Consider the following 21,344-nt stretch of genomic DNA (forward strand, 5'->3'; position numbering starts at 1 on the left):
AAAGCTCCCTACCGTGGGAGGGGGGATACCCCCTCCCACACCCTCCCCCCGCTCGGTCGCTTCGCTCCCTCGCTCGGGCGCTTCGCGCCCTCACTAGCGTTGGCAGCCCAGTCATCCCCCCAGGTGTACGAACCTGTCTACGCCACTGCACACAAGAAGTATTATAAAATATACATCTTTGCGCAGTATATAGATTTAAATGCCTTTGTCATACTTGGGATTTATCATAGTGATGAGTTAGAGAGAGAGAGAGAGTGTGTGTGTGTGTGTGTGTATGTGTGAGAGAGAGAGAGAGAGAGAGAGAGAGAGAGAGAGAGAGAGAGAGGCGGGAGACAGAATTGGAAAGAGGGAATGAGAAAGAGAGAGAGAGAGAGAGAGAGAGCTGGGAGAGAGAAAAGGAGGGAGGGAATTAGAGAGAGAGAGAGCTAAAGAGAGCGAGAGGAAGGGAGAAAATGAGAGAGATGGAGAGTGGGGTGAGAGAAAGGGAGGGAGGGAATTCGAGAGAGTGGGGAGAGAGAGAGGGGTATGGAAGAAGAGCAAGGGAGAGAGAGAGAGCAAACAGAAGGCAGAAGAGGTGAGCTTTTACGACACATGCATGCTCCAGCGAAAATCTCTCCGCAGTTGTCATCCTACACTCAAATGTACCAGTGGTTCATATACACAATCAAATGATTTGAACCCCTAAAAGTGCCCATACCTTTCAGATCTTGGCCTTAAACATGGGTTACTAACTATTTTCTTCAGGGTAATATCTCGCCCAAAATCTTGCATAAGTGAAAATTCCATATGCAAAATCCGGCAAAATTTTTTAAAAATCATTTCGCTTTTTCATCCAAAGTCCCTTATAATGGGTTACACTAATTTTTGCCAAAATCACCCTTAAAAATGGGTATTGGTTTAGAGTACGCTTCAGCAGTATGCACCAGAGGGTAGTGAGCACAATTTTTTTTTTTTTTTTTTGCCCCCAGAAATTTTAAAATCGGTACAGACCGTGATTTTTGCTCAGTAGGGTGGGGAGGGGGCGGGGGGGGGGGGGGGGGCGGGTTGTGTGATCACTTACAAAATAAAATTGTATATCACCATTTTTTTTTTTAATTATTCAAAACAAAACAGGGGGGTCCGGGCCCGTCGGGCTCCCCCCCCCCCCCCCCAAACCCAAGCTGAGTAAACCATGATGCATGGCGCCCCCCCCCCCCCCCCCCCGTTATATCGGCTAAACTGTCTTTATTCCTAGACTACTAGTATGGAAAAATGACGTCATATACTGGGGAATCCCAAGAACACTTTCGTTCATGCTATATAGCAGCTATATAGCACATACGTACTTCATCGGATCACATATGTCCAAATAGTATTGTTGCGTTTGTTGGATAAGCAAAGCAGTGTCTTATCGATTTATCTGATCACCCGAGAGTGTATTGAGCATTTAGAAAGTTGGCATATTTTATATATATGTTTTTAATCGAGGCAATTAGTTGACACGGCCGGTGCATGTTTGAAGCGCGGAGACGAACAGGTATAGTGCTAATCCATTATTAAGTAGGACGTATTCTTCAGAAATGAAAAGAAAATTTAATCTGAATAACCCTTTTCATAGTATGATTATCATTCTTTGTCCACAGGTCATCTTTAACTATTCTACTTCTGCAATATCTTCTAATTTAATTGCAAAATGTTGTTTTTCAACGAATGACGATTTGACATTTTAACATTTTAACAGGTACAGGTTGATTTTTACAGACATTTTGCGATGTAAATGATATTTTCATGCTTAAAAAATGTTAGGTGTAATGCAGACCGGTATAATCACTCCATTCTCCAATATTGTTGTTTTTTCATTCAGACAACGGACAAGCATAAGCCATGGCAAGCAGCAAAAAAGATCATCTGGTGTGTCCAGTATGCATTGACATCATCGAAGACGCTACTATATTGAATTGCGGTCATACCTTCTGTCGAGAATGTCTAGAGGAGATCTATATCTCCGGAGTTCGCTTGTCGTGTCCGGTGTGTCGAGCAAAGACAACGTTAACCGTGAAGGGTGTCGAGGGACTCCCCAGAAATGTCATCATCAACAGTCTTGCGGATGACTACCAGAAGTCTCTCAATTCAGCGAAAGCGTGCCCCTTCCACAAAGAGCATGAGAAGGAATTCTTCTGCCAGGAATGCAAAGTGCACATCTGTATAAGATGCGTGGTCACCGGGCATCTGAACCACCAGATGAAAACTAAAGAAGATTTTGAGAGGGAGATTAAGGAAAAGGTAGACTGTCTCATGGAACGTGGCCAGGCTAAGAAAGCAGACATGGAGAGAGTGATCGCATCTGCCGAGGCACCGAAAGCACAAGTGGCCTCTGCAGTGGTCAATCTTGAGCGTTGTATCAAGAATGAGTATGCTAGGAAGCGGAGGCTTTTGAAGGAAAATACAACCTCCTTACTGGAGGAAATCTCTACGTTGCAGAGAAGGTATGACAGCAGCATTGATGTCGACACAATGCCGTATAAGCAGGTTGTTCAGGATATCAACCGTGCCTTGGCGGTGATCAGAGTCAAGGATCTGGGAAGCTTGGAAGCGGACAGCCTGGCTAGTCACACCATGGTGTGCAACGACTTGGATGAACTCCTTAACGAAGTCCTTGCCAAAACTGATGCAGATGTCACAAGGCGCTCCAAGGAGGCCGTGATGAATGCAACATTCCACCCATTCGGAGACGGGCTGCTGAATCTTGGTATGGTCAAGACTCGCAAGAAGAAGATGAAAGTTGTAAGGGATGTTCAGCTGTCGCGTTTGGCGTTGGCAGCGCAATCGGAGGACAGTCCTAGCCCGGTGAAGGTTGAAAATGGCGCCTGGCAGTCGTGGTCTCATGTGAACAGAATTAATGAATGTGATGATGAATGTCGGTTAATCACGGAAGCTAATGAAGACGTTAAAGATTTAGAATGCGATGAGGATGATGATGAGTTTGGGTTCAAGGACGTCGTGGAGCTCCATCCAGATTACAATGGTGATGAATATGGGGGGTTCACGGAAGCTGACTCCGTGGAAAGTTCAGAATGCGATGATGATGAGTTTGGGTTCAACCAAGTTGACATCGTGGAAGTCCCAGAGTGCGATGATGATGAATGTGGGTTCACGGAAGCTGACTGCGTGGACAATTTAGAATGCGATGGTGATGAATTTGGGTTCCCAGAAGATGACTACCAGTACGTGGAAAAAAGAACCAGACATCGCCATCCTTCAGGTGGGGCATACAGTGAACTCTGAACGTATCCACACTGCTGGTGATATCCAGCACCCGGCCTAGACAGGTGGCCGTCACAAGCAGTGGTGTGATCATCGTTTCCACCTGTGACATCACACCAAGCACCGTGACTGTCTTTGGCATTGGCAAGAACAGCGCCCTGGGTTCCTTTATAAAGACAACCGGTGAAAATGAGTTTCATTATGCTGCTGTAGATTCCAAAGACCAAGTGTTGATCGCCTGAGGCAGCTATGGGTCTAAGGCACTCAAGATGACCACTTGCACTCTGTAAGGTACGTATCACACTGAAAGAGAAGGTCACCTTTGAGGACATTATCAGCCTTCTCTGGAGGTACCGGGCTAGGATCGCTATGCCATATCTGGTGCAGTCTAATACCTGGGCAGTGTTTCACACAGACTAAGATCCACTTTAAGTTTAATAGACTTAACTTCGGCAGGCCATATGCCACTAGTTGCTTTCACCATTGGTCTCTCAATTATGATCTTTAAATAATATTTTTTTCTTCAATAATGAATTATCAAAAATCTAAATTCTGTAGATTTGGACCAAGCATGATTTAATTTGAGAGATCATTGCCAGTAAATGGTGAGAGCAAACAGTGGCATGAACGGCCTGCCATAGGTAAATCCAACTTAAAGTCGATTGATCTTAGTCTTTGTGAACACCACCGGCCTGGTCAATCTAACACCAGAGCTATTTCCGTTTGCGCATTTTTACTGCTTGATTTTCTTGAAGGTGCCTTTCTAGGTTGAAACAAAGGTCCATTTGGACAGGGAAAGTTGGAGGATAAAGAGGTTGATTGTGGGGGGGGGGGGGGGGGGCAGAGTTTGACTATGAGAGAGGTATCCTTATTCCTAGTTCTGATATTTCCCTAGATGTCTCTTTCAATCTTTTGACCCCATTTCTCTTTATCTCTCTCTCTTGCCTCTGTTCTGTTTCCTTTATCTTTCTCTCCCTAATTCTTTCTTTCCATCTCTCCATCTCATTGTGTTGATCCTTTCTTTTCTCTTCTTTTCCCATTCTCTTTACTGCTCTCTCTCTCTCTTTCTCCCTCTTTTCTCCTCTCCACTTTTCTGTCTCTCTCTCTCTCCCTCTTTTCTCCTCTCCACTTTTCTGTCTCTCAGTGGGGTGAATTATTTTAAAATTTAAAATTTTGTTATTCTTGTATAATTTACAAATTTGTAATGTCATTGCTTATTTTTTTCTGAACACGTGGCTATACTGTTATTGTGATTTTAATATTTTCATATCTGTTTCATCTTTTGACAAGGTATCCACTATATCATTTGCGAATCTGCCTATGAATTGTCAGTCCCACTTACAGATATTCTTAATGTATCATTCCAACAATCTGAAGTTCCATTACAATGGAACGAGCAGAAATAGTTCCTGTTCCTAAGGTCCACCCACCGACCCTTTTGGACCTTAGACCAATAGCCCTGACAAGCTAATATTGTCAATTGGCTGTTAGAAGATATTACCAAAACTCTTGATCCTAATCAGTTTGGAATCGTAAAAGCGTATCGACGACACATTACCTCATTGATTTGATAGTACACCAGATATTGGAGAAAGCAGAAAAGGTGAAATTTACATCAACAATATTGACTGCAGATTATTTGAAAGCATAATTTAAAACACATTGTTTTAGTCCCAAACTCCTAAAGCTTGATGTTGGACCATGCCTTATTAACTGGATAATGAGTTTTTGGGTAATCTATTGCAGTGTGTCAAATATAATGGGAAAAAATAAAAATAGAATGTCATAAATACAGGGGTTCCACAAGGAACAAAGCTTGGACCATTATTATTTTTATACTAATGAATGATGCATGCCAAGATTCCCGTATTTTAAATTTTCAAAAGAGGGCATGTAGAATAATTCTGGGTAGTACATCATACAATGTGGCATTGGAAAAAATGTAACTTAGGTCTAGTGACTCTTGAAAAAAAAGAGGAAAACACATAATAATGTCTTACATTTGCTCATAGTGTGGAAGAAAGTCCTTTTTTATCGAATCGGCTAGTTAATAGACAGAAAAGTCGCTACTGCTCGAGGAAAACAACAAAGTACACCCAGTACAAGTGCAATACTAGCAGATTTAGAAAGAGTCCATTACCATTATAGATGTTATCATACCTTATAGTTGTTTTAAATAATGAATAATTGGAATGCATTTTTATATAATATATATATATATATATATTTCCAATATTTGACTAATATTTTTATCATTATTTCATGTTTTAACATGCATCCAACTATAGTTTATTTTTAACGTAAGAAACTATAGGTTTTACAACCCACTCTGGAAAATGTTTATGTTTGTACAAAACCATCGATATATATTTATGTACTTACTGTTGATGAACTGGCAACATAGAGCAATATTTTGCTGATTTTCAATTTTCAATGAATATTAATTGTTAAGGACACAGGTGCAATAATTTCAGTATTAGCTTTTTGACTTACCGGTATTGTTTTTAATCAATTATTGTTATTACTATTGTGAATTTTAATATAGTTTTAGAATGTAAATGATATATAGTGATTGATTTTAAATGAGTAAGTTAAGTATTACCAATTAATGCCGTTGAATGATTGTAACAAATAAAATATGATTTCATGCAATGGATTATGGAGCTCATGTATTTGTTAACATGCACAATTCAGCATTCTGGCTGCGAGGCATTGTTTTTTAAAGCCCCTCTGCACTAGTTTGGCCAAGAGGGATTAGACCTCCCTGCATAATTGTCACTGACAGGTGGTTATCTCATCAAATCAGCTCTCAATTAAGATAAGAAAAAGGGGACCATGGAGGACCAATGGTGACCGATTATGCATGTTTGCTATACAGTGTGTCCCGAAAAAAACTATACACTTTTGAAATGGCTGCCGAATAAAAAATATATGATTCTAGGGGGACAAGTTTTATATGTATGGAAAGCTCATAAACTCAACTTTCATATGACACCAAAAAGTTTGAAAATAATTCATGCTTGGGTGAGTACTGGTCACTTTTGTAAAGGGTATGGAAATTAGGTTGCGCAGGAATTAGCCTTCCAATTTGTGAGAGGTAAATCCTTTGGAGCTTACCGAATTGAGGGTGATATGATACATTCATGATTTGCTGAGTGAATTTCATGGTTTATTAAACCAAACTTTTATGCCCGGAACAGGAATTTATTTTTCTATTGTAGCATTGTAACTTTCCCTGGTAGACTCAGTGGTGTGTTCATGAGAGTCCGGATGGGGTGATGGTACATGTTGTAATTTCCATGTTACAAACTGTTATTTTTTACATTTGTGACTTTGAATAAAAACCTTCACCCCACATTTCAGTTACCATTTACCTGAAGAATAAGTAGCCGACATCTTGGACATTCCTTTTGCAACAAACCGTATTTGAATATTCAATTTACATTATCCCTACCTGGGTATTGAGTAAATCAATGAGATGTTCAACTAATCTTACAATAATTGAAATGTGGGGTGAAGGTTTTTATTCAAAGTCACAGATGTAAGAGAATAACAGTTTGTAACATGGAAATTACAACATGTATCATCACCCCATCCTGACTCCCATGAACACACCACTGAGTCTACCAGGGAAGTTACAGTGCTACAATAAAAAATGCAATTCCTGTTAACTCATGCATAAAATGTTAATCCCATAAACCAAACATTTCACTCAGCAAACCCAAACTTATCACAATTGATCATAAATTGGTCATATCATCCTCAATTCGGTAAGCTCCAAAGGATTTACCTCTCACAAATTGGAAGGCTAATTCCTGCGCAACCAAATTTGCATACCCTTTACAAAAGTGAGCAGTACTCACCCGAGCATGAATTATTTTCGCAACTTTTGGTGTCATATGAAAGTTGAGTATATGAGCTTTCCATACATATATAACTTTTTCCCCTAGAATCATATATTTGTTATTTGGCAGCCATTTCAAAAGTGTATAGTTTTTTTCGGGACACACTGTATAGAGGGTGCAAGTAGCTATAAGCAGTGCAGTATGGCTTTAATAAAACGATTATTGAATTGTTTTGATGTTTAAAAAGTGAATAAATAGAGAAGGGAAAGACAAATAAAGAGAAAGGATAAAGCTTTTTTAAAAGATGAGAGATACATGTAAACAGACAGAGAACGATGGTGAAAATGAAGAATGGAGAGTCGTGATAACAACACAACGAGATGCACACATTCCAGTACTTTTCGGTACATAAATTTAATAATTTTCATCATCTTTCTAATTTACATTCAATTTTCACATGGTCATCCACAGTACTGAACATAATGCAGAATAATAACAATTATAATAGTATCATGACCAAGATAGTGAGATACAACAACATTTCATGAAGGAGTCCAATGTCATTAGAATAAATATAGAGTAGGGGGGGCCTAACCACTACCTTAATGTTAACATTAACTTTTATACGAATCACTTTCTGACATCAGAGATTTTTTACTACATGTACAGTGAACATGTATTAATATTAAAGCATGATTTATAGCCCTTGGCTACATGTTAAACACGGAAGTGGCATATGATAAAGCTACAGGTATGGCGTTCTAATGGCAAATGAAAATCGTCTGCTGAGAGCCAGAGCCCAGAAGGTGTCTGTATTTAAAGCTAGAAGGTATTAATATTTATGTTAAGAATCAGATGGACTCTATGTAAAGGGACATGGCTTTAAAGGGAGACAAATGAATATCACACTCTTCATTTAAGTTTGTAGCCAGAATGTTAACTCAAATACTTTAACACAGAGCCAAGCCCTGTTTTTATAAAGAGTTGCGATTGATCCAAACCAATTGCAAGTCCTCCAATCAATGGCAAAGAAGAATTACTATCAACTCTTAAAAAAGACTGGCCGTAATAAGTCAATATATTTATGTAAAGTGATATGGCTTTAAAAGCAGATAAACATTACTAGCTTCACATGTACATGTATTTCTGCATTTATGTTTAATTTAAAATTTAAAATTAAAACTAAAAAAAGAAGAATGCCCATAAAAAGTTTAACTTACTTACTAAAATTAGAGCATAAAATTGGTAGCCATGAAGGTTGAAAAAGAACCACAATATTGTCTTCTCCCTTTGTTATGAATTAATGTTTGCTCAAAAGAGTCTGTTGTTGTTTCTGTAGGTATAAACATATAATAAATGCTGTTTCCCATCAATCTACCAGTGTCATTTCAATGGAACACCACTGAAATATGAGGTGCAATGGTTCAGTGGTAGAGAAGTGGTCTCTTAACTAAAAGGACCAGGGTTCAAAACCAAACGGATTTGCTAGTGCCCCTCTGCAAGTCATTAATCCTCATGATCAAGTTACTCAGAGCGAATTTAAAGCTATCGATCCCCTCGTCGCTTATTTACAAGCATACACATGCTTCTTAGCAGTCAGGAAAAATAAACCATCAGATCAATATGCATACATTGTACTTAACATCAAAACTGTGTGTCCAATTGCTAATTACCTGAACCAAACATAGTTATTCTGAACATCAAATATAAAAGGTTATTAAAAAATCAGTGATACAAGGGACGGCTTATGACAAAGTATTTCAGGGTACTCTTTTCAACTACAGGAAAGTGTGTAAATAGCCAATAGAATCCACGAAAAAGGGTTGTTCTTAATATGAAAACTACCAAAAGAAGGCCCTCCATGTAACTGTATATATGAAACTGTACCTCATACTCGCGTCACATTCTGTGAGTATGAATATGAAATATCTATAGGATAAAAGTACGAGCTTCACAAAGGATTACTTCATAATTTATTATCACCAAATTACCCTTTTATCTGTCTTTAATACAATTCTTCACACACATATTTCATTACTGTACACAAGATTTGGTATCCACGGCCTTTGATTACTGTACCACAAGGTTGCATTTAATTGAAGCTCCTATGGTAGAGAGGGGGTTGTCATATCAGCCCCTGCCTATGCACTGATCTCAGCTACAAAAAGAAAGGAAAAGGAAAGTTTTGTTGTACCGACTTGAAGAAATGTCATGTCTATTGGTATTCAAAACCAGGGACCGGTTTCACAAAGCCATTTTTCAATGCGCTATGGCTCAGTGGTAGCTAGAGCAGGGGTCTCGCAGTCGGGTTTCCCGGGTTGAAAACCAAGTCACAACGCTAGTGCCCTTTGGTAAGGCATTAACCCTCATTACCAAGTCCCTCAGAGAGGACCTACAGCTGTCAGTCCCCTGGTTACTTACTTACAAGCACACACATGCTTTCTCAGCAGTTGGGTAAAGCAAACAATCTATTAAGCATATAAGCAAAAATAAAAATCCAAAATATATCTCAATCAATATCATCATTGTAAACATCTAGCCTGAAATACCTATTTTGGGGGAAATGTAGGATTCAAACTGGAACCAAAATCGTTTCTTAATGACTAGGGAAGACTCAAAAACCTTTGGCACAAAATAAAAAGAAAAGCTCGATTAGTAAGAACTAGATTGAATATATGTGCTGTCCGCATTGCCAATTTTGAAGAAATAGATGCCCTTGGATGTCCTACGTTCTTGTATTACTTCTTGCACAATAACTATCGATACAAAACATGAAGTGAATATATTCAAATTTTAAAAACACATAAAACATAATAAAACAAAATTGCAGTAGCTATTATACAGAGCAATATAATCAATTTTCTACTTATAGACCTCAAATTAACAAAGGAGAAAATATGAAAATAAGCATATAAAGAATTAAATACTGATATAAAATCATAAAATGACTTTGATGGGAGTTGCTGTCCTATTGCACGTTCACCAAGGATTACTAAGATAGATTTCATGATATATCCATATTATTTTTATAATCTCTTTTTTATCAATTGCTTCATAATTTTCACGGCAGTATTGTGACAGAGTCTTAGCATTTAAGTGGTACATGCAGACACTTGCCACAGATTATGCCATTAGACTTATAACATAGAATCATTTCCACAAAATACATCTTGGCAAAATCATTAAAATAATTTCTTTTTCAAAATTCTGTGATTTCTATATCATACAAGATCAGTGAAATAAATCAAATATGTTTGAAATAAACAAAACGGTTTTCTGATCAAAAACAAACAACACTTTTTAAATAGATATGTATGTACTTTGCCACCTATTTCCTTATGAAACACATATAATTAGATAGACATGTATTTGCAAACATGTACTCTTTAAAATAAAGCACATGTATATAAAGCAGATAAAGGTATACAAATATATTCTTAGCGCATTCTTAAAAAGTAGAGAGGATAAGAAAAACACAAATCAATTAAAAACAAATTCACTGGAGCTAAATGTAAAATGAAAAGCCTGTTCATTTCAATTGTACTCTTTATAACAAATTTTAAATCAAACTAAGTTCATTTAAGAATGTACGTTTCATGTAGAGCGGTAAATTTGACTTCCCCCCCCCCCCCCGATCTCCCCATCCAAATGTGATTAATAAAGTAAAGTAATGAATACAAATTGACTAAAAGAAATTATAAAATTGTTATACATATTGCGAAAACCAAAAAAAAAAAAAATTGAAATGAAATATTTCTAAAAAAGTAAAATTTTGCTAATGTACAATCTATTAAATCTGATTTTTGCGGCAATTGAAAGAGCTTTCATCAAAAGTTATTGCTTTTGAGCTGCAGCTGTTTGCAACGTAACAAAATAAGGCCAAGCGTTTTGATCAACATAATCACACAAGAAAGCAACAACGATTGAAAATGATAATACTGCTCAACAAAGAAATACAAAATAAAATAGTTTTGGAACAGATTGCCTCTCCTGTGGCAAAGAATTTGTTAACGTAGCCTCTCTGTATACGGGACTATAAATGGCTTACTCTTTGGGGGAATGAAATCATTCGGACATCCACACAAGAATGACCAATGGTTGATATTTACGAGTTTGAAACGAGCACTAAAACGATCCTCAATGAACAACCACAAATTGCAACATAAATATCAGAAAGTGTGAATAATGCTGATATCGATGTACCGGTACATGTAGGTATAGAGTGGATATCAATAATTAGACAATAAGCTGAAATATATCATACAGAGGTAAATGGGTACTTGGTAGGATTATTCCTTGAAATGCACGGTGCGCTGATAACCGCTGCCGGAGCTAAAGCTAGAGTAATAATTTCCAAAGCTCTTTGGACAATAAGCTGAAATATGTCATACAGAGGTAAATGGGTACTTGGTAGGATTATTCCTTGAAATGCATGATGCGCTGATAACCGCTGCCGGAGCTAAAGCTAGGGTAATAATTTCCAAAGCTCTTTGGACAATAAGCTGAAATATGTCATACACAGGTAAATGGGTACTTGGTAGGATTATTCCTTGAAATGCATGATGCGCTGATAACCGCTGCCGGAGCTAAAGCTAGGGTAATAATTTCCAAAGCTCTTTGGACAATAAGCTGAAATATGTCATACAGAGGTAAATGGGTACTTGGTAGGATTATTCCTTGACATGCATGGTGCACTGATAACCGCTGTCAGAGCTAAAGCTAGGGTAACAATTCCCAAAGCTCTTTGCAAGCGCATAGGAACGTTACATCATAATGTGTTATGCGCTATACAAGAACGGATCATTATTATTATACAGCCACAAATGGGGTAATAGGGACACTTTGTCAGTATTGCCTCTCTCTATCCAGGCCTATATTTTAAACAACTCTATGTAATGGATTCTTCTACAGACTAGGGATACAACTTGATTGCCAACAAGAGCAACAAACCAACTGACTCGCAACATTTCCTTCCAATTATATTTTAGATGTCATTACTACAATTTATCTACAAACTGTGACTTATTGCGCTAGTCTCTCATTCACTCATGTCTTGACAGTATTATTGCCAACGGTCGATTTGCTCCTTCTTTAAAACTAGAACTAAACCCAACTCTTGGTGGATCTAAACATGCTTCATCCCACTACTCTCATATATAATCTCTGATTTTTTTTCTAGAAGTACTATATTGTTTGTCTCTTCATTACTACCATCATAATTATTGCTTTGGATATTAACTGTAAGGTACATTTAGGTAGTCTTGACTCCTGGTAATTTGATTCCATTTAAAATTATCCACAACAAAAAATTATTTCAATAATACATAGTAATTGCAGAAATGAAATTCTTACAAAGTACATGTACAACATGATTGGTATTGACTGTTGAAAGGATACAAATACTAATATCTGCTGAACGAATTTGATATAGAATGTGAAATATCTCAGATTAAAAGCACAGGAACGGATGATAAAGTAACTGAGGGTCAACTGGGTAAGTCAAAAGTAGTCCATATCGGGGAAAAGGCTGGTGGTCTCCAGCTTTACTCAATATAATACTTGACTACAATATTGACTACTGTACTACCAGATACTTTTGCAACATGAGATTTTTGGAAAAATGTAAACAATGGTTCTTTATATCACAGAAAATCTCACTACAAATAGCCATATTTTAGTGTCACTTATCTTGAATCATTAGTCTACTGTAAAAATGAATCTCTCACAAAATTTAAAAATGCAAGGAATTTTAAAAAGGAAAGTCAGCTTTGAAATCTTGAAATTAGCAACACATTGAGAGATTAAAGATCATTATTTTTCAATAAAAATTGGCCATTTAGTCTAACTTTCAACAATATTCACGCCCATGTATATTGTTCTCATGAAAACAATCACATATTGTTTTAACAATGTAGCAATAAACAAATTTAATTTTGCCTAAATATAAATCCTGTCCTGAAAAGATTCAAATAAATCAACATATATTTATTACCAGCTTAAATCAAACCCTCAAGAAGTTAGTTGATATACAATGATGTAAGGAACAATACGTGATCAATTTAGCCCTGAATATACATCCTGTTCTGAAAAAGTTCATATAAATCTACATAGATTCATCACCAGGGGGGTGTTTCACAAAGATTCTAATTCGAACTTAACTGTAGGTTGGACTTAAATATTATGGAGAGCCATTTGTAGCCTTATAATGACATATATTCAAAAGCAAAAATTCAATTATTTTAGACTTTTCATAAATTCTACATCAAGAACATGACATCTCCTTGATAATAGAAAATATAAATGATTTGATTCAACATTTTATACCTTTTAAAATAACTTTAACAAAATATTTTCAAAGATGCATACCGCTTTCCATAATTGCTAAGTCCAACTTAGAGATAAGTTCAACTTAGGATCTTTGTGAAACACCCCCTAGAACTCAAGAGTACCGAACAGAGTCTCATCTTCCCAAGTTGACTCTCCTACTCAACTCCACCACGTGCTCCTTCAGTTTATCCCTCTCTCTATCCGCCGTCAGCAGCTCCTCCTGCAGGTGCTCCAGCGTCGAGAGCAACGACGTCCTCTCCCTCTCCAGGACCGCAAGGGCGTCCTTCATCAGAGCCATCCGGGAGCGCAGGTTCACGTTCTCGTCGCTGAGCGTCTCATTGGCGGCCGCATCTTGTGGAGGCGTGGTTGTGTGGGTGTGGTCGCTGGGGTGCGCAGTTGATGGAGGATCGGTGTGTTCGGTAGATTTTAAGCTGATGCCCTGGGGATGGATGCCTGGTAACGAGAAATGAATTCAAACTGTTTTACCAGTTGCCTTAAGGGTGTAGTACTTAATTTAAGGACATGTGCAAGCTATAATGTCTCCTACATAACCAAGAATAAGTAAGATTTAACTATATCTGATCATTGTTATAAATTAATAGCCCTGTTAGAGCTTAGATTGGACCAAAATATGAAGTGAAATGACCTGATGTGAATTTATGATTGTAACCCTACAATACTTCTAAATAAACGAAAAATCACATGGCTAGATAACATTGATATGGCCTTATAAGAATATACCAGTACATAGGTAACACTACAACCCTAAACCAATTCAGTTCCCCTGCCCCATTAGCTTTGACAAAATAAAGCACACAAATAAAACCCAATGTATTCTCTGACACATGCAATTTGGTGACAATTACTCAGAGATCCATTTCTAACCCTAACCACTTCCAAACTTCAACCCTGGAACCAATAAACATGTACATGCATACCCTACAGCTAACCCTACACCAAAATCTAAACCTATAACTTTCGACCCTACCACTAACCAATTCCCAAACTTCAAACTTGGAACCCAATAATATCCCCAACCCTACACCTATAACCCTGCAATTGCAACCCTTCCCTTACTTGTAATCTTTAACTAAATAAAACCCAGAGTAACGTTGCCAGACAAAGTGCCCTGGAATCATTAGCCAGTTAGCTATTACCTTTGACATGGAAAGCACCATCTGGTGACCGATGTACTCTAACCGATGGTATCCTCAGCTGAAGGGGAGGGCTTGCGACCGTATCAGGGTAGACCAGAGGAGCATCGTCCTGTAACAAAGTGAAAGGGAAAAGAATTCAGAAGACAAACAAAATAAAATAGCTCTATGTGCAATTTTCTTCTTCAAAAAGAGGGAGGGGGCATTTATTACTGCATTTTTCTTGAAGACAGTGCTCCAGACTAAGTATTTTGTTTATTCAAAATACAAAAGAATTCAAAAGACCCACAAAAAAGCTCCATGTGTAACTATCTTCTTCAAAAAGGGGGAGCGGCAGTCTGTTATAACTGCATTTTTCTTGTAGACAGGGCTGCAGACTAAATATTTTGAATTAACCTACATGTAAGTCAGTATGCACGAGCCCTATGTTTAAAATATTGACATTTTGTGGGTCCATACTTAGATTTTAGGCGCCTACGTTTCCCAGGCACCTGTTAGTCATTATTACAGTCAAACCTGCTTTGGTGACCACCTGTATAAAAAGACCATCTGTCTACAAAGATCACATTTTTTGTTACCCTTGAAAATGCACTAAAGGAACCTGTACATAGAGACAACCTGCCTTTAAAGACCACTTTTTTTAATCTCCATTAGGTGGTCTTTATAGACAAGGTTTCACTGTATTATTATCATTATACTCATACTTTCTATAAAAAAATATGTAGGTGTAAAACTAACCTGTAACGTAACTGCTGTGTTGAATACTGTGATGTCTAGCGGCATGGGCAGAGAGTCCATCTCATCCTGAACGAGTGAACTCAGGTTGGTCAGAGACGACTTGACAAAGTTTAGGTCTACATCATTCAACTGTAAATATATAAAAACAGAATTATTACGGTAGATTGTGCATCCTTCTACTACTACTACTACTACTACTGTATTGAATACTGTAATGTCTAGCAGCATGGGCAGAGAGTCCATCTCATCCTGGAAGAGTGAACTCAGGTTGGTTAGAGACGATTTGACAAAATTGAGGTCTACATTACTCAACTGTAAATATACGAATGGAATGATTAGATTGTGCGTTATGATTGACGATTCTTAATAACAATGATGATACTGATGATGATATCATGGTATGAATAATAGCTATAATGATACTTCTACTACTACTACAAGTAAGTACTTAAAATAATAATCTAAACAATAAGAACAACAATGAGGGAAAGGGCAAAAGCAAGATAGAAACAGTGAGAGAGAGAAAGAGAGAGACAGAAAAGAGAGAGATATAGGAAGAAAGCAAGACAGAAACAGAGAAAGTGTGGCAGAAACAGAAAGGGCAAACAAAAAAGAGAAAGGGAGACTGAACAAGAGAGAGAGAGTAAGCAAGAGAGAGAGAGAGAGAGAGAAAGTAAGTGAGAGAGGGAGATGGCGAGGAAGAGAAAAATAGAAATGGAGAGAGGAAGAAAGCAAGATAGAATCAGAGACAGAAAGATAGAAAGTGAGACAAAAACAGAAAGAGAACGGAAGAACGAAAGAGAGAGAGAGAACAAGAAAGAGAGAGTAAGCAAGAGAGAGAGGAAGAGAAAGAGCGAAAAAGAAAGATAAGGAGAGAGAGAGGGGGGGGGGGGGGAGAGAGAGAGAATGAGAGTAAAAGAGCCTATCTTACCTGTAGTTGCATGTATCCCCTCTCCCCTGCCTGTTCACATAGCGTCTCTGCTAAAGGTCCACTAGTAAACCTAAGCAATGCCTTGGATGGCTTCACTTCTACTTTCTCTCCATCTTCCTTCCCTTTCCTTTGCCTTATGCTTTCTCTATGATAGTCACCTAAAAGAAGAACAAAACAAGTACAAAGTGAAATTTATTTGTTCTCTACTTTTTTTCCTAAAAAGAACAGTAGTACGTAAAGAATGAAATTTATCCTTGTTCTCTTCTTTTCCTTTCATTTACCTAACAATTTGTCTATGATAGTCATCTACAAGAAGAACAAAAACATGCAGAGACTGATGATCTCTTCTATTTTTTCCTTTCCTTTGCTTATGCTCTCTATGATAGTCACCAAAAAGAAGAACAGAAAATTGTAAAGACTGGAATATATTTGTTCTCTTTTCTTCCTTTCCTTTGCCTTACACTCTATTTGTGATAGTCACCTAAAAGAACAAAAGCATGTAAAGACTGATTATCTCTTATTTTTTTCTTCCTTTCCTTTCTCTAACATTTTGTCCATACAATTCACCTAAAGGAAGAAAATAAATATATAGAGAGTGAAATTTATTTGTTCCCTTCTTTTCCTTTCCTCTGCCTAACACTCTCTCTATGATAATCACCTTAAAGAACATACAAATGTAAAGACTGAAATATATTTGTATTCTTTTCTTCCTTTGCCACACTCTATGATAGTGACCTAAAGAAGAACAAAAAGTATATGGTGCGATTTCTCCTCTGCATTATACATACACGCTCTCTCTCTCTCTCTCTCTCTTTCTCCCTCATTCTATTAAGGTCACCTAAAGGTCAAACATTCATATAACACATAAATAAAATAAATAACAACAATTTGTATTGGAAACAAAAATATGAAAAAAGGCGAAACCGATAAAACAAATTTAAAATCTTTATGTATGGCGAAATGCTCAAAAAATTAATGTCAAAGGCATTTAAACAAAACAAAATATGTTAAAATTAAGACCCCAAACAAAGACCTTATATGCTTTCAAAATCCAATAAATATTTCTGAACATGCACCAAATTGAATTAATAAAATACATAACTTAAAATTCATGAAATACAAAACCTAGTTTAAGATATTCAGAACATCGACTGCTTCTTGAGTTCGTGACAAAAACAAAAAAGACGTAACAGTCAGGATTACAGTTACATTTGAAGGTAATGATTTCATTAGCTTACTTGTATTATTGATTAGTACAACTTATTCAATAGCTACAATAGTAAGTTTTGTGGAACAGGGCCCAGCCTTTGCTCCAGGGCGATTCAGTGCGATTCAGTGCGATGTGTCCTATATGACATAAGACTTTTATCCATTGAATTAGTTTTAAAGAACAGGGCTCAGCCTTTGCTTCAGGTTTATCCATGCAATGTGTCCTATACGATACAAGACTTTATCCATTGAATGAGTTTTAAGGAACAGGGCCCAGCCTTTGCTTCAGGTTGATCAATGTAATGTGTCTTTTACGATATAAGACTTTCATCAATTTAATGAGTTTTAAGGAACAGGGCCCAGGCCCAGGCCTTGGCTTCAGGGCGATTCGGTGCGATGTGTCCTATATAACAATAGAACTTAAATCCATTGAATGAGTTTTAAGGAACAGAGCCGAGCCTTTGCTTCAGGGCGATTTGGTGTGATGTGTCCTATATGACATAAGACTTTCATTCATTGAATGAGTTTTAAGGAACAGGGCCGAGCCTTTGCTTCAGGGCGATTTGGTGTGATGTGTCTTATATGACATAAGACTTTCATCCATTGAATGATTTTTGTGGAACAGGGCCAAGCCTTTGCTTCATGGTGATTCGATGCATTGTGTCCCATACGACATAAGACTTTTGTCCATTTAATAAGTTTTATGGAACAGGGCCCAGCCTTTGCTTCAGGGTGATTTAATGCAATGTGTCCCATACGACATAAGACTTTTATCCATTGAAAGAGTTTTAAGGAACAGGGCCCAGCCTTTGCTTCAGGTTGATCAATGCAATGTGTCTTTCACGATATAAGACTTTCATCAATTTAATGAGTTTTAACAAACAGGGCCCAGGCCTTGGCTTCAGGGCGATTCGGTGTGATGTGTCCTATATGACATAAGACTTTAATCCATTGAATGAGTTTTAAGGAACAGGGCCGAGCCTTTGCTTCAGGGCGATTTGGTGTGATGTGTCTTATATGACATAAGACTTTCATCCATTGAATGATTTTTGTGGAACAGGGCCGAGCCTTTGCTTTATGGTGATTCGATGCAATGTGTCCCATACAACATAAGACTTTTGTCCATTAAATAAGTTTTGTGGACCAGGGCCCAGCCTTTGCTTCATGGTGATTCGATCCAATGTGTCCCATACGACATATGACTTTTGTCCATTTAATAAGTTTTATGGAACAGGGCCCAGCCTTTGCTTCAGGGCGATTCGGTGCAACGTGTTTTAAGACTTTTATCTATTAAATAAGTTTAATGGAACAGGGCTCAGCCTTTGCTTCAGGTCGATCCATGCAATGTGTCCTACACGATATAAGACTTTCATCCATTTAATATGTTTCATGTAACAGGACCCAGCCTTTGCTTCAGGGTGATTCGGTGCAATGTGTCTCATACGACATAAGACCATTTACATCAACTGCTAATGAATACCCCGTTTGATATGACATTTGAGTAGTGGGTTTTCTCTCAGTGTCATCACTATTCAGTCAATGGTTACCGTTACATCAAGGGATTTTTCCTTTTTTTTAAAGATAGACACAGCTACTGTAAATGGATAAAAGACATGTCATTTGGGATGTATTACATGGAATTACCTTTCACATGGCATCACAAACAGCTAACAACTAAATTATTCACACCCCTACCTAGTTTTTTAATTTTTTAATTAGGTGGAGAAACTGATTTATCCCAATATATATTTCCTGACAAATTTACTGCTTACTGTTACATCTAAACATATTCAAACGAAGGAAATACTTGTAATTAAACCAGTCCATGTTTTATTCTTGAGATACAAAAAACATCAAATTTACGAGTATGAATAATTTATTTGTAAATTGTACCACATGAAGAAAGAGGATTTACCCATCACCATTTCCATGCATAATTGCAATTTTTTTTTAACGAACACCTAACTAATTTATGCACCTGCCATGCTAAGTTTTCAGAAACCCCCACAACCCATGCTGTCGCCTGTCAAGGATGGACAAAAGTTGAAGAAGTAGGAGACTACTTTAAAAGTTTGTTGTGAAGCAAAGTGTGAATGAAGTGGTATTCAAAAACCACTTGGTGTAGAAAGGGTGTACAGTTTGAAAAAGGTGTAGAAAGGGTGTACAGTTTGAAAAAGGTGTAGAAAGGGTGTAGAAAAAGATCAAGAAACAAAAGAGTGTAAAGTGTTTTAAAAAAGGGTGCAAAAAAGAATAATGAAACATGATAAATATTAAAGACTGCATCCCTAATATGCCTCCACCTACAGTATGGAGGCATATTGATCAAGTATCCCTGTGACCTTTAATATCAGACCTAAAAAAAAAACTTTTTGCTTTCACTATAATATTTTCAATAATATTAGTTTGATTTTCAATTCGTTGTTAAATTAACACAGTAATAAGATATTTTCTGGAATTTTACACTTTCATGACCCAATGATCTTTTACCTTTGACCCCTTACACCCAACATTTAATCAGTTTGTCCTTGCATGTTCATACATACTCCATACAAGTTTGGTTAAAATCCTGTCAACAGTTCCCAAGTTATCGCAGTAATGAAAAGTGTAAGAATGATAGAGAAAGGGTGTAAAAACTGTAATTAATGTGTAGAAAGGGTGTAGAAGTGTAAGGAAAGTGCTACATGAGTGTAATGAGGTTTAGAAGAAGCAAAGAGGTATAAAAGGTATAGAAGGTGTAGAAGTGTAAGGATGGTGCAAAAAAGGTATAAAGAAGGTGTAAATGAGGTGTAAAGAGGGTGTAAAGAAGGAGTAGCTAAAGAGGGCTTACCATTATCGGTACTAGCAGGTAAGTTGAAGAGAAAACGTACATCATCTCGCGTGCATGTGTACAGCATTAGCTTTTCTTCTATACATGCTCGTGTCACACATGCTTTCAGTGTGGCATGGTCTTAAAGGTTGTAGGGGTCAGAAACAAAAGGGGCGAAAGAACGATAACACAACACGTAGCACGCAATGAAGGGTTGACAATACATAATCACTACTTACTACTAATTAACTACGTTAATCCTAGATGCATTACCACCACAAAACCATTTACTGGTGATTTACATTGTATTTGAACTTGATGTATCATAAGATAATCAGCCTATTTTTGTTGTTGTTATAGTTTAAAGGGGGGTAGCATACTCCCACACTTTGTGCCCTCACCCACTCTCTCTCTCTCTCTCTTCTCCCCCCCCCCCCCCCCCCCCTCTCTCTCTGTCTTCTCCTCTTCCTCCTCCTCCTCCTCCTTCCACTTTACCATGCAAAGAAATATGTGCTATCCTTGCTAGCCTCGTTATCAACAAGTAAAACATGAATTTCTCATTTTTCATTTTAATTTTTAATTCTTTTTTCATTCATCTCTCAGATATGACACCAGTGACATTCCATTTTGGCTAGAAATAAAGACAAAGGAAAGCAATAACAGAAAATAAAACAAAGGGATGAAAATAAAACAATTTAAAGGAGTATAAAAGGTACATGAGAAAAAACTAACTATAGCGAGGGTAGCTAGTTTCTAAGAGCAACAAAAATCCACCGTAAACCCAAGGCTGCATACAACAAAAAACTTCCTATGCCTACTCACTTCTTGGTGTGTTAGAAGATACAAAAATGTGAAGTGCAAAACCCTTAAGTCCCACGTGTTTAAAGCAGGGCGGTTTACTGCGGCAAAAGCTCTCAAGGTTTAAAGGCAAATGTACCATGTCGTATCTGAACAGGAGGGTGTTTCATGAAGCTGTGCGTAAAATTACGCATGACTTTACGAATGACTTGAATATGGAGAGCTAAATGGGATTCTCAAATCCTTTTAATTACAGAATCTTAAGTTGAAATATGCAGATGTAGATTAACCTT

The 21,344-nt window shown here is 37.4% G+C and overlaps 2 protein-coding genes across 4 annotated transcripts in view; one reads left to right on the forward strand and one right to left on the reverse strand.

Annotated features, from left to right (window-relative positions):
- Positions 1–1,851: 1,851 nt before the first annotated feature.
- On the forward strand, positions 1,852–3,485 carry LOC115919625 (tripartite motif-containing protein 26-like). The gene is made up of 2 exons (XM_030973656.1): positions 1,852–3,203; positions 3,293–3,485. The coding sequence occupies exons 1-2, from the start codon at positions 1,864–1,866 to the stop codon at positions 3,483–3,485; spliced, it is 1,533 nt and encodes a 510-aa protein (XP_030829516.1). The 5' UTR covers positions 1,852–1,863.
- A 9,959-nt stretch (positions 3,486–13,444) lies between these two features.
- LOC762633 (UHRF1-binding protein 1-like) overlaps positions 13,445–21,344 on the reverse strand; it is a 45,466-nt gene continuing 37,566 nt past the window's right edge. For 2 of the 3 annotated variants that reach the window (XM_030973425.1, XM_030973422.1), the window contains 5 exons: positions 20,275–20,394; positions 16,239–16,396; positions 15,308–15,436; positions 14,573–14,681; positions 13,445–13,868 (listed from right to left, as the gene is read on the reverse strand). In XM_030973425.1, coding sequence (XP_030829285.1) covers positions 13,549–13,868; positions 14,573–14,681; positions 15,308–15,436; positions 16,239–16,396; positions 20,275–20,394 — 836 coding nt within the window. In that variant the 3' untranslated portion in view covers positions 13,445–13,548. The remainder of the gene's footprint in view (positions 13,869–14,572; positions 14,682–15,307; positions 15,437–16,238; positions 16,397–20,274; positions 20,395–21,344) is intronic. The other variant, XM_030973435.1, reaches the window with a different exon arrangement.

The sequence above is a fragment of the Strongylocentrotus purpuratus genome, unplaced genomic scaffold, assembly GCF_000002235.5.
Source record: "Strongylocentrotus purpuratus isolate Spur 01 unplaced genomic scaffold, Spur_5.0 spur5_contig_865, whole genome shotgun sequence".
NCBI classification, from domain to species: domain Eukaryota; kingdom Metazoa; phylum Echinodermata; class Echinoidea; order Camarodonta; family Strongylocentrotidae; genus Strongylocentrotus; species Strongylocentrotus purpuratus.